The sequence below is a fragment of the Oncorhynchus keta genome, chromosome 12 (assembly GCF_023373465.1).
Source record: "Oncorhynchus keta strain PuntledgeMale-10-30-2019 chromosome 12, Oket_V2, whole genome shotgun sequence".
NCBI classification, from domain to species: Eukaryota; Metazoa; Chordata; class Actinopteri; order Salmoniformes; family Salmonidae; genus Oncorhynchus; species Oncorhynchus keta.
In genome coordinates, this window is record NC_068432.1 from 33,616,658 (window position 1) to 33,630,717 (window position 14,060).

At 41.5% G+C, this 14,060-nt stretch overlaps 1 protein-coding gene across 8 annotated transcripts in view; it reads right to left on the reverse strand.

Annotated features, from left to right (window-relative positions):
* Positions 1-3,799: 3,799 nt before the first annotated feature.
* The window catches only part of LOC118370476 (calcium-binding protein 1), a 28,623-nt gene continuing 18,362 nt past the window's right edge, over positions 3,800-14,060 (reverse strand). For 3 of the 8 annotated variants that reach the window (XM_052458037.1, XM_052458036.1, XM_035755507.2), the window contains exons 2-9: positions 12,778-12,946; positions 12,111-12,149; positions 11,843-11,873; positions 10,927-11,070; positions 10,310-10,419; positions 9,916-9,990; positions 9,711-9,783; positions 3,800-5,065 (exon numbers count right to left, since the gene is read on the reverse strand). In XM_052458037.1, coding sequence (XP_052313997.1) covers positions 5,040-5,065; positions 9,711-9,783; positions 9,916-9,990; positions 10,310-10,419; positions 10,927-11,070; positions 11,843-11,873; positions 12,111-12,149; positions 12,778-12,858 — 579 coding nt within the window. In that variant the 5' untranslated portion in view covers positions 12,859-12,946 and the 3' untranslated portion in view covers positions 3,800-5,039. Of the gene's footprint in view, positions 5,066-9,710; positions 9,784-9,915; positions 9,991-10,309; positions 10,420-10,926; positions 11,071-11,842; positions 11,874-12,110; positions 12,597-12,777; positions 12,947-14,060 lie in introns of those variants that run through there. The other 5 variants (XM_035755497.2, XM_052458038.1, XM_052458039.1 and 2 more) reach the window with 4 other exon arrangements.

A 14,060-nucleotide genomic window follows, 5' to 3' on the forward strand; every position in this document is an offset into this window, starting at 1 on the left:
CTGGTTCCATGTATTTTTGTTACATTGTACCCTCTGTCACTAGTTAACCCACTGTTCCTAGACTGTCATTGAAAATAAGAATTTGTTCTTAACTGACTTGCCTAGTAAAATAAAGGTAGATTAAATGTTAAAAAATAAGGGAATAATAATAATAAATAAATAAATTCATGAACTTCTTTGAGGAAAAGATCCTGATTATTAGAAAGCAAATTATGGACTCCTCTTTAAATCTGCGTATTCCTTCAAAGCTCAGTTGTCCTGAGTCTGCACAACTCTGCCAGGACCTAGGATCAAGAGAGACACTCAAGTGATTTAGTACTATATCTCTTGACACAATGATGAAAATAATCATGGCCTCTAAACCTTCAAGCTGCATACTGGACCCTATTCCAACTAAACTACTGAAAGAGCTGCTTCCTGTGCTTGGCCCTCCTATGTTGAACATAATAAACGGCTCTCTATCCACCGGATGTGTACCAAACTCACTAAAAATGGCAGTAATAAAGCCTCTCTTGAAAAAGCCCAACCTTGACCTAGAAAGTATTTTAAAAACTATCGGCCTATATCGAATCTTCCATTCCTCTCAAAACTTTTACAAAAGGCTGTTGCGCAGCAACTCACTGCCTTCCTGAAGACAAACAATGTAAACAAAATGCTTCAGTCTGGTTTTAGATCCCATCATAGCTCTGAGACTGCACATGTGAAGGTGGTAAATAACCTTTTAATGGCATCAGACCGAGGCTCTGCATCTGTCCTCGTGCTCCTAGACCTTAGAGCTGCTTTGATACCATCGATCACCACATTCTTTTGGAGAGATTGGAAACCCAAATTGGTCTACAAGGACAAGTTCTGTCCTGGTTTAGATCTTATCTGTCGGAAAGATATCAGTTTGTCTCTGTGAATGGTTTGACCTCTGACAAATCAACTGTAAATTTCGGTGTTCCTCAAAGTTCCGTTTTAGGACCACTATATGTTTTCACTATATATATATATATGTCATTCGAAAACATAGTGTTAACTTTCACTGCTATGCGGATGACACACAGCTGTACATTTCGATGAAACATGGTGAAGTCCCAAAATTGCCCTCGCTAGAAGCCTGTGTTTCAGACATAAGGAAGTGAATAGCTGCAAACTTTATACTTTTAAACTCGGACAAAACAGATATGCTTGTTCTAGGTCCCAAGAAACAAAGAGATCTTCTGTTGAATCTGACAATTAATCTTAATGGTTGTACAGTCGTCTCAAATAAAACTGTGAAGGACCTCGGCGTTACTCTGGACCCTGATCTCTCTTTTGAAGAACATATCAAGACTGTTTCAAGGACAGTTTTTTTCCATCTACGTAACATTGCAAAAATCCGAAACTTTCTGTCCAGAAATGATGCAGAAAAATTAATCCATGCTTTTGTTACTTCTAAGTTAGACTACTGCAATACTCTACTTTCCGGCTACCCGGATGAAGCACTAAATAAACTTCAGTTGGTGCTAAATACGGCGGCTAGAATCCTGACTAGAACCAACAAATTTGATCATATTACTCCAGTGCTAGCTTCCCTACACTGGCTTCCTGTCAAGGCAAGGGCTGATTTTAAGGTTTTACTGCTAACCTACAAAGCATTACATGGGCTTGCTCCTACCTATCTCTCTGATTTGGTCATGCCGTACATACCTACACGTACGCTATGGTCACAAGACGCAGGCCTCCTAATTGTCCCTAGAATTTCTCAGCAAACAGCTGGAGGCAGGGCTTTCTCCTATAGAGCTCCATTTTTATGGAATGGTCTGCCTACCCATGTGAGAGACGCAAACTAGGTCTCAACCTTTAAGTCTTTACTGAAGACTCATCTCTTCAGTGGGTCATATGATTGAGTGTAGTCTGGTCCAGGAGTGTGAAGGTGAACGGAAAGGCTCTGGAGCAACGGACCGCCCTTGCTATCTCTACCTGTCTCTGCCTTCCCCTCTTTCCACTGGGATTCTCTGCCTCTAACCCTATTACAGGGGCTGAGTCACTGGATGACTGGTGCTCTTTCATGTCGTCCCTAGGAGGGGTGCGTCACTTGAGTGGGTTGAGTCACTGATGTGATCTTCCTGTCTGGGTTGGCGCCCCCCTTGGGTTGTGCAGTGGCGGAGATCTTTGTGGGCTATAGGATGGATCCTGTCTCAGGATGGTAAGTTGGTGGTTGAAGATATCCCTCTAGTGGTGTGGGGTCTGTGCTTTGGCAAAGTGGGTTGGGTTAAATCCTTCCTGTTTGGCCCTGTCCGGGGGTATCATCGGATGGGGCCACAGTGTCTGCTGACACCTCCTGTCTCAGCCTCCAGTATTTATGATGCAGTAGTTTATGTGTCGGGGGGCTAGGGTCAGTTTGTTAAATCTGGAGTACTTCTCCTGTCTTATCTGGTGTCCTGTGTGAATTTAAGTATGCTCTCTCTAATTCTCTCTTTCTCTCTTTCTTTCTCTCCTAGGACCTGAGCCCTAGGACCATGCCTCAGGACTACCTGGCATGATGACTCCTTGCTGTCCCCAGTCCACCTGACCGTGCTGCTGCTCCAGTTTCAACTGTTCTGCCTGCGGCTATGAAATCCTGACCTGTTCACCGGACGTGCTACCTGTCCCAGACCTATTATTTTACCATGCTGGTCATTTATGAACATTTGAACATCTTGGTCCGATCCTTCATACTCCTCGTCAGAGGAAGACGAATGTTGTTACACATGCTTATTTAAGATGGTGAGGAAGGCATTTAAAAAAAAAAAACAGGCATCCTCTACTGACGGAATGAGATCAATATCCTTCCAGGATACCCCGGCCAGGTTGATTAGAAAGGCCTGCTCGTTGAAGTGTTTCAGGCAGCGTTTGACAGTGATGAGTGGGGGTTGTTTGACCGCTGACCCATTACGGATGCAGGCAATGAGGCAGTGATCGCTGAGATCTTGGTTGAAAACAGCAGAGGTGTATTTAGAGGGCAAGTTGGTTAGGATGATATCTATGACTGGAGGTCTACAGGAACTGTACTTCCCCGACTCTGGGGAAGTAGATACATGATTTTATTAATAAAATCTCGAACTATTCCTTTAATATGGGGCAAATTACATTTTTTTTCTGTATTGAAAATTATTAGGCAGGTCTCTTAGTGTTCGTTTTCAGGATGAAAAAGCAGTTTCAGTGTCAATTTAAACAACCAAAGCCAGATAGAAAGCATGCAGAAAAGAAATGGAACTATACATATTTTTTAATAATACCAAATTTGACAACTAACAATCAAATAAAAGTTAAGACAGTCTGGGAGAATCAAAAACTGGGCATTCAGGGCACATGCCCATTGGTTTTGTTCTGCCCAAGTTAAGCAGATCATTAATTATTAAGCAAGTGAGGGAGTTTTTATGGGGGAGAAATGAGTGTCAAAATGAGTTAAGATAAAAGGAATTGCTATTTTGATATGTGAGGCTTATTTGATCTAATATATGTTTAGTAATGCTTAGGTTATTAAAAGTGTACAGATAAGTGTGATGCACGTGACATCCCAGCATTGTTGAGAAAAAACACTTTATTGGAGTTGTCCCTGTTGAAATTCGAGTCCGTCTATGCATATTCATATTCTCAAAATATTTTGTAATCAAGGATATTATTTCTGATCTGACAGGTTTTTGCAACCTATAGGCTAATGGGTGTATATCCAGCTAGTTCAGGTTCTGTCTGACTGTTTTCTGCTCTGAATGCAGATAGAGGTCTCACACACACACAAACACACACATACACACACACACACACACACAAAGACATACACACACACACAGTGTTTTTGCAACAAAAATCTTTATTCTCATCTACTATGCTACAAATTGTTTTACTATTTGGCATGCATAGAATCACACAAGGAAGACACATGCAAAGTCACAAATAAGACTGCCTAAGGGAGACTCGCACAACAAAATACACAAGCACTCATACATAAACACTCTCATCAGTACATAAATACACACACACACACATTCTCACACAGGTTTCAGTGTTATGTTGATCACCACAATAATATACTGTGTATATGTTTGTTTGTGGTGCACATTGTTTATTTGTATGGGGAGTTACAGTGTGTCTGGTTAAATCATAAGTGGAGCATGCATACTTAGTATTCATGCAAAACAATGTGCAAAACTGTGTGTTGGGTTGGCCTGAAGAAACCAATTAATTATGATTGCTACCGCATTCCCCAGAGTATTCGGTTCTCAAGAAACAGACCTTCCATTTGTCAAAGCAGGTACCAATCTATGTTCAAAACTCGTATAATATAACTCGATATGTGTTGATAATGATAAAATCTAAAAAAGTGCATCCGTGGTAATACATGGCATTTAATTCAAGATAGAGCCAGCATATGCCATGGGTTTGACGCTAACTGTACAGTAGCTTAAGACATATGAAATCTTACAGGAAAGGATAATTGAGGTGCACAAACACACATGAACGCACACACAATCAATACATATTTTGAGAGTTGGTACACTGATATAATAATATTGCCACTAAAAAGTTTATTTTTGGAGTCCAAAGCCCCAGAGGGGAATATGCTGCTTTAGACTAGTTATAGGAGACGTTGGCATAAGTAAGAAAGTGTTGAAAATGTAAATGTGTCTCCTTTACTTTGCTACAGCATTAACCAACCATTGCAATGAGTGTAAGTAGCTCAAACATCACATTGCTCTTTAGACCCTGTAAACACCTAGATATGTTTTCTCTAATATCTGAAATGTACAATGTAAAACTGTGGGAGGCTGGCTGTTGTTCTGTTTTGCTCTTAGAGACAGCAGTAACAGCATCATCATGATCACTGATGTTGTTCCTTCAGCTTCTGTGCATGTCTTCAGATGTGGCAGTAGCAGAGCGGGGTTGATATGTCGTTTTCTCCTTCTGTAGTTCAGAAGTCTGAGGTAAGAGGTCTGTCGGTAAGGGCTCTGCCATCTCTGCCTCTCCTTCACTTCTTCTTCTCCTTCTCATCCTCTCTTACCAGGAAAGGAACCAGTCGGTATCATGACCTACACTCAGCGAGACATCATGCGCACAAATTCTGAGGGAGATTCGTAAAAGAGAGAGATTAATAAAACTGAGAGACATTAATACAACAACAGGGAAAGAGTGTGAACATGATTCACATAAAGTTTAGTGGCTGATCCCCAACTGGTGAATTTGGCCCACGGGTGATTTGATTTGCCCCCCCCCCCACCCCCTATAAAAGACCGTAAAACACCAGCAGATCAGCTCCAAGAGATTTTCATTTTGTAAATCTGTTCCATAGTATTCCCAAGCATAATAGAGAGATACTGTATATGTGATCATAAACAAATGTAAGCAGTGTTTGAAATTATGATGTTTCAGTCAAATGTTATATGTTTGGGCTTCTTGCGGTCAATTTGCAGTCTACAAATGATTTGTAATTATGTCCTAACGTGTAGGGAATGCATGGTACTGAAGGTCACAGTGCTTTTAAGAACTGTATGTGCTGCTATCAGCCAATAAAAATAAATACATTTTCATAGCAACGATTCTATTTCTAAATGAGCACTGTGGATTATAAATATGAATGTATTTAGAGCGTAAAATGTGTGGGCGAAACTAACGTTTGGAGAACGCAGAGCATACGGATGACTCTAGTAAGAATACCAGCACATTGCTATTTTTGTCCCACTGGCAGTATTCTTCCCTTGTTCTCCTGGTAATCTGTGAGGTGACATAATCCTTTGGTGTGGAGATAATCTGACAGAGCCTGACTCCCTTCATCCTCCCACCTCGCTCTTAGCATGATGCTAGAATATCAGCCTGCCTCAAACTGTATCGTGGGGAGTATGTGTGTGTGTGACGGGATTATTGTGACGGGATTATTGGCATAGCCATAGGAGGGTGCTACAGCACCCCCTGAAAAATCGGAATAAAAAAATATATATATTAGCAGCCCGATATATCCGTCTGCAACGCCAGCACTGGCACAAAGATTTGTTTGATGGGTTTCCTACCATTCCCTTTTATCCATTCTTGCCATTACAATGAGCCTGTCCTCCAACAGCCTCCTCTGGACTGTATATATGAATGGACAAAGCCATCAATCATGTGACACCATTCATTCCTATTTGAACACTCAATAGCGCATTGAAGCCAAATTAAGGTTTGATGGCATATCATGAAGACATAACATGTGCAGTTTGAGCTATTCTAGGTAGTGACGTTGTAGGCTTGATCAGTGCTGCTGACTCTCATTGAGGAACTCAATTTGAAGTCTGACCGGGTACTGCAGGCTCCCATTAGCAACTCAATTATCCTTATAACTCCTTCTGTGTGCAATTTTCAAATAATTGGTTCAAGCACCTACATCTGCTGTATTAGAAGCAATTATTGGTATCATGATCGTCTTCGACTTTTTTGTTTGTTATTTACACAAAGTTTGACCAAGAAGATTGCCATTTTTCCATATACTACAGTATAGTGGGGCATCCTGTTTTCTGCTAACTGCAATACCGCAGTGGCCATTGAACTTCTATGGCTTCAATGAGAGGGGGCTGTCATCCTCCCCTGATATGAACAGTGGACCATGTCAGGGGTTTGTCAAGCGCTGCAATATCATGCAACGAAATAATAATGAACATAAAGTGGATTCGGAAAGTATTCAGACCCTTTGACTTTTTCCACATTTTGTTACATTACAGCCTTATTCCAAAATTAATTAAATTACATTTTTCCTCATCAATCTACACATAATACCACATAATGACAATGCGAAAAATAGATTTTTAGAAATGCTTTCAAATGTATATAAAAAAGAAAAACAAAATACCTTATTTGCTAAATGATTCAGACCCTTTGCTATGAGACTCGAAATAGAGCTCAGCTGCATACTGTTTCCATTGATCATCCTTGAGATGTTTCTACAACTTCATTGGAGTCCGCCTGTGGTAAATTCCATTGATTGGACATGATTTGGAAAGGCACACACCTGTCTATATAAGGTCCCACAGTTGACAGTGCATGTCAGAGAAAAAAGAGAAAAAACTAAGCCATGAGGTCGAAGGACTTGTCTGTAGAGCTCCGAGACAGGATTGTGTCGAAGCACAGATCTGGGGAAGGGTACCAAAACATTGAAGGTCCCCAAGAAGTGGCCTCCATCATTCTTAAATGGAAGAAGTTTGGAACCACCAAGACTCTTCTTAGAGCTGGCCACCCGGCCAAACTGAGCAATCGGGAGAGAAGGGTCTTGGTTAGGGAGGTGACCAAGAACCCGATAGTCACTCTGACAGAGCTCCAGATTTCCTCTGTGGAGATGGGACAACCATCTCTGCAGCACTCCACCAATCAGGATTTTATGGTAGAGTGGCCAGACGGAAGCCACTCCGCAGTAAAAGGCACATGACAGCCTGCTTGGAGTTTGCCAAAATGTACCTAAAGAATCTCAGACCATGAGAAACAAGATTATCTGGTCTGATGAAACCAAGATTGAACTCTTTGGCCTGAATGCCAAGCATCACTTCTGGAGGAACCCTGGCACCATCCCTACGCTGAAACCTGGCACCATCCCTACGCTGAGGCCTGGTGGTGGCAGCATCGTGCTGTGGTGATATTATTCAGCAGCAGGGACTGTAAGACTAGACAAGATTGAGGGAAAGATGAACGGAGCAAAGTACAGAGAGATCCTTGAGGAAAACCTGCTCCAGAGTGCTCAGGACCTCAGACTGGTGTGAAGGTTCACCTTCCAACAGGACAACAACACAAAGCACACAGCCAAGACAACAAAGGAGTGGCTTCAAGACAAGTCTCTGAAAGTCCTTGAGTGGCCCAGTCAGAGCCCGGACTTGAACCCAATTGAACATCTCTGGAGACCTGAAAATAGCTGTGCAACGACAACGACACTCCCCATCCAACCTGACAGAGCTGTCATGAGGATGGCCTGTGGATGAGGTTTATGATCCCATCATAAATACCTTTATCCCTTTCCTCTCTCTTGACTCTACAGAAGGACTCTTGAAAAGCCTTTGTTAAACAGAGAGTCTGGGAACATCAAAAGGTGGGGGGAAAGGAACCATATTTCAGTAATCCAACCAGCTGAAAATATGTGTTGGTACTAAATGAATATGATGCCAGATCAGTTGGCGTCTGAGACATTATTACTGATGATAGGACGACATAAACTGTATCTTGGAAAGTCTACACATTTTAGTTATCAGATTCACATGGAATTGTTGTGCAATTTCAATGTTTAAATATGAAACTAGTTGTGAAAAGATTAAATGTAATCTAGCTTCTTAATGAGAGAACGGTTTGTCATAGAGTAAACTATGCTCAACTCAGTGGCCTTGCCCATGTGAACAGACATTGGTTATAAACTATGAAACACGCCCTTCTCTCCCCTCCTATATAAAGCCCTTGACGAAAATGTAACTTTCTGTTCCGAGGACGTTAGGGCGACAGTCCTACGTTAAAAGGGCTCTGATAATAAGCTGTTCCAAGGACGTGTGGACTTGAGGTCCCCACGTTGAAAGGACAAAGACCACCTACAGAACTAAGCCAATCTTAGAGAACCTAACAAAATTAGCATCGAGTTTCATTGTGAAGGTGACAACCTACACCCCGGAAGGATGAATTTCGACTATACCAGCCAGAATATAGCATGAGCTTAAAAGTATGGCAACTTGGTATGAACTTTGAACTCTTATTCACTCCAGAAGTGATACCTCCTAGCCGTTGAGTTAGCAGCAGTCACTAAAAGTGGGCTAGGAGAGGATGGACAGAGTATCCATTCTACCACGCTCCAGTTCACCACTAGACATTCTTCAGTGGACCAGAGATCCATAAAGGACAAACCGGCCTTCCATCGACTACCAATCTACCGAAGCGCAGCTCAGAGTAAATATTTATTGCATTCTCCTTTTTCAAATGGGCGGTTATTTAGAATGCATAAGATTCTGTATTTACGATAGCATACCTTCTGCCTTTGTTGTTCAGTCTTCCCGCTCTTTCACTCAAACCCAACCCCCTCTCTTTGTGTAACCAGCTGTCGTATCTGTTCCGTCCAACAGGGACGTTTTCTTTATGACATAATTTGTAATCAATGTATGATCCATTCTGTGTGATTATTTAGGTATTTAGTAAATAAATAATTAAACCAAATGTTGTATTGCTGATTCAACTTGTTAGCCACGGTTCTTGAAGATAACCAAGAATTTACAACTTTCAGATGAGACTGAATAAAGTGACGATTAAATATTGACTGCTATTAATGCAAAAGATTACTAGGTCTTTAAGGGTTTATTCAGAAGATAACAGCTCTATAAACATTATTTCTAGTTAATTACATTCACCTGATTAGCTTAATCAGGTAATATTAATTACAGATAAATGATTTTAAAGAATAGCATGTCATATCACTTAATCCGGCATAGCCAAAGACACAACAGCTTTGTATTTTTTATAAATTTGCAAAAATTTATAAAAACCTGTTTTTTCTTTGTCATTATGGGGTATTGTTTGTAGATTGATGAGGGGGAAAAAACTATTTAATCCATTTTAGGCTGTAACGTAACAAAGGCTGTAACATAATAAGGCTGTAACATAACAAATATTTGGAAAAAGTCAAGGGGTCTGAATACTTTCCGAATGCACTGTAATTACCTGTCAAACAACATCCTACAGGGAGGTGTCTTAGAACCCACTGAGATACTGTAGCTCACCTTCAAAGTCGACATGGCCGTCTCCATTCAGGTCAATGTCCCGTAGGATGTCCTCTAGGTCTCTATGACCAACCTAGTAGAATAGGGAAAGAACCGAGAAAAAGCACTGCTCAAATGTAGGCTACAGTGAGACATGATCAGACAGATGCGTGGACAGGTTGAGTGAAAGACGGAAAAACTCAAACAGAAGGACCACTTTTCTTACCTGTTGACCTAAAAGTTTCTTCATTGCTTCTCTGAGTTCAGATGTGCTGATCTGGCCATCACCATTTGTGTCAAACTGAGAGAGAAGGAGAGCATATAATAATGAATAATTATCTAGCTAATCATGCAGTATTGTATTCTGCTCTTTCACCAATACCGTTGTCTTTCCTATATTACTAATGAGTTCCCCATACACATGAATGCTTCTCCTCACTTAATCAAATTTATATTAGCTTAAATCTTTCTAGCTTTCTTTCATCCCCTTTGGATTTTGTTCTGTCTTTCTCTATTATATCACAAAAAAAATAAAAGTTACCTTCACTCTATTCCTATCTCTCGCTGTCTTATTTTTCCATTCCATACCACCCTTCTCTCTCTCAATCTCTTATCCTCACCTCTTTGAAAGCATCCCTTAGCTCCTTGACCCCGATCATATCTGCTGTTTCAGCCAGAAGTTTGGGCCCCATCAACTCCACAAAGTCCTCAAAGTCCACATGTCCTCCCACTGTGTGATGAAGAGTAAACGTAGGTTGAAGGATGTCAGATATAAATTCACAAAACATGTCACACGAATACATCTACAGGGACATTTGTACAATGTCAGAAATATGCAGCTTTGAAAGAGGAGAGAGAGAGAGAGAGAGAGAGAGAAAAGACTGGCAAAATTTAAGCTACTGTCATGTCTACATCATATTCAGTCATCAATTTTCTCCAAGCCCAGATAGTATTGATAGAAGCGAATGTTATCTTCTTTTCAAGGTTAATTGTTAAAGGGATCAACATCAGAGGTATTGGACCTTGAATGTTCAGAGCCTCTGTGTGTAATGGTGTGTGCAAGTGTCTTTTAGTGTGTGTTAGTGGAAGGGGACGGGGGGGGACAGGGGTACATAGAGCATGAATTAGAGAAAGAAGGAAGAAAGGACATAATATGATAGTGTAACAAAAGAGAAAAGGATAGAGGAAAATGCAAGAGCATAGAAAAAAGGAACGCAGGACCTCCCATATTACTCACAGTTCATGTTGATCTGCTGGCTCAGTTCTATCAGCTCCATCTCAGTAGGCATGTAGCCCATGGTTCTCATGCAGTTGCCTAGGTCTTTACAGCCAATGAAGCCATCTTTGTCTTTGTCAAACTCTTTAAAAGCCTCGCGCAACTCTGAGAAAGGAAAGCATAGATGGAGAAATATCAATTGTGCTTTTTAATCACATTATAAAAACCATCAGTTGGCTTATTGTTTTACTACACTACAACGAGTGTGGAGTTATAATACACATGACAGGGAGAGTGAGAGGTAAGCTTGAAACAGTCCGCAGACTGAAAATATTCCAACGGTACTCAACACGAGAATGAGATTTTACCAAGGTCAGGCAGATCCTTTGTTTGTATGGATCTAAACCAGTAAGGACTGCTCAATGACTGTATATATGAATGTTCAAAGCCATTGATCACATGACACCATTCATTCCTATGTGAAGACTCAATAGCGCATTGAAGCCAAATGAAGTCGGTTCAGATAGCGTCTCATGGAGACACAAAATGAGCAGTTTGAGCTACACTAGGAAGTGACGTTGAAGGTTAGCTCAGTGCTGCTCCCTCTCATTGAGTAACGCAGTTGAGGGCCGACTGGGTTACTGCAGGCTGCCATTAGCAACTAAATTATCCTTATCACTTCTGTGTGCGATTTTAAAATAATTGATTCAAGGACCTACATCTGGTGTATTACACAAAGCTTGACCATGAAGATTGCCATTTTTCCATTCACTATAATGAGGGATCTAACCTTGCCTACAGTACCGTGGTCAGCCTTGGACTTCGGTTGCTTCAATGAGAGGGGGCAGTTGTTCTCCCCTGGGAATGCTACAGTCCAATATGCAATATGAAAGCTTATTGTAATTCATACTGTTTGCTCCTGTATAATGAAACCTACCATCCATCTCCTCCGGCCTCAGCTCTCTATCCTGTAAAGAATCACAAGTCAGGGTTAGGATCCAGCAAGTGGCATTCCACAATTGATGGCTCATAACAGTACAAAACTCGTGTGAGATATCATCAACTTAACAATCGTTATACATCGTAGAGTACTTTTGTTACACGTGCAATCACAGTTTTTTTTGTGTTAAATCATGTAATGATGAACCCAAATGCAACTTAGTTTAGAGCATTTGTTTGATGCTTGAGTAGTCCATCTACTTAGCTGAGAGGTGCATGCCAACTTTGAGGGTTGGTGGTGAGTCCTGGGGGAACATAGGATGAAGGAGTTCCATTTGTTCTCTCTTAAGATTAACGTCTAGCCTTTGAATTAGCTCGACCCCACCCCTGCATCCCCTAATGGCATCACAGAACAGAACATATCATCATGACAGGCTATGAACGGTGCCAGTCTACCAAGGAGAGGTCAGTGCACATCTTCCCTTAATGACAATGCCTTGCTACTGAGTCTACTGATCACAGTGAGACTGATACAGACAAAGACAGATGACCTTGTTGCTGCTCCACAGACTTTAGTAAACATTCCGTCAAGGCAATACTCCATGGAACACAACGACTTACATTCTATCAGAGTAGCACAAATGGCAGTGAGTGCTAACACTCACACACAGTCGCACACACTCATTTTCACACCAACTGACAAGCATTCTATATGTAGGTTACTGTGGATATTTTGAGTCCATTACCTTCTTCTTTGAGTCCATAAGGAGTGTATTGGTCAACGTGGGTGAAAAAGAAACAGACAAAGACAAAATGTCTGTATGATTATGTGTAAGTTTGTATGAAAATGTTTGTTTTCTTACATGTAGCTACAAACTGTAAATGTGTCTCTGCATGCATTATGGGCATGTGTCTGTTTGTGTCTGGACTTACGTACAGCCTGCCGGCTCTCAGCGAAGCCCTTGCGTAGAAAGATGCAAGCAGGCCCCAGTACGTTGTGCATGTTGCCTCCATTCTGAGCCATAGCAACTAGTGGCTCAAGATAGGCCCCCCCAGTCGCCTCCTCACAGGACTGCACTGCTCTGTAGTTCTTCTTCTGGTCCTGGGCTCACAGATATCCAGGGTGTGGGGCCAGGAGATAGAGGCGCAGGGGCAGAGACAGGGACATATAGACTGTGACTCAGCTTGTGGATGGACAACATGGAGTCAGTCAACAACAAGGGGCTAGCTGGTATGAGGGTGGGTGTATGGAAGTGGAGGTGGTGGAGAGGTGGAGAGGCTGAGAACATGTCTGTTAGTCCCTGTGAGTGAGGTCAGAGGTCAGGATAGTAATGGGGCTAGTCAGTCAGTCATGTGGAAGGAACACAGTCAGGGATTGGGTTCAGTGAACGGGGCAATTAATGCCACCCATCCATCCCAAAGATGTCTCCGTACTGCTGAGGACACTGATTTGACTCAGCACACTGCTAGGGTTAGATAATCAAAGAGACACAACAGCTAACTAAGACAATCAGCACAATCCAAGAGAGGGCACACAGGGAGACCCAAACACATATCTGCAAGCCATTCTGCTTTTGACATCTGCATAAAATTAAAGAAAGATGTACACTTTCCACTCTGTGCTTTGGTCTCATTCCGACGACAGATGTAACAAAAGGAACATCGGCCACCATAAGAAACCTTTAAAAGTAAAAATATAAGGGCCAACCTTTCGGCAGTGTAATGACAGACAAAGAGAAAAGTGGCATCAGTGGACAGAGAGGAGCTGTGGTAAGAGACTAGAATGCTGACTGGCTTATGACAGAAAGTGTCACTATACATGGAACACTGAGCAGTTAACTTAAAGTGGAACTGACAGCATTGTTGGCAGAATAGATGGATGCAGTTTAATGTATGATTCATATAATTCACCAATACATTTCTTAGTAGTCTGAACAATATTGCCATCAGGTTGGTACAATGTTTGCTGCCTCCATTCGGGATGCACTGTTTCAGTTTCAATGTCTCAATATTTTGGTAAAAACTAACAAATGTAACGAGGGCTGGGAATGTAATTTGGTTAGCTAGCAAGAATTTGAACAAATGTTATCCCGTTAGCATATCTCTTGCGTTCGCAAATTCTTTCTGGCTATCTACTCCAATTTCAGAGCACTCTCATCTGAGTGCCAGAGCCCAGAATAACTGATACATTTACGTACGCGCAACATCTGTTGAAT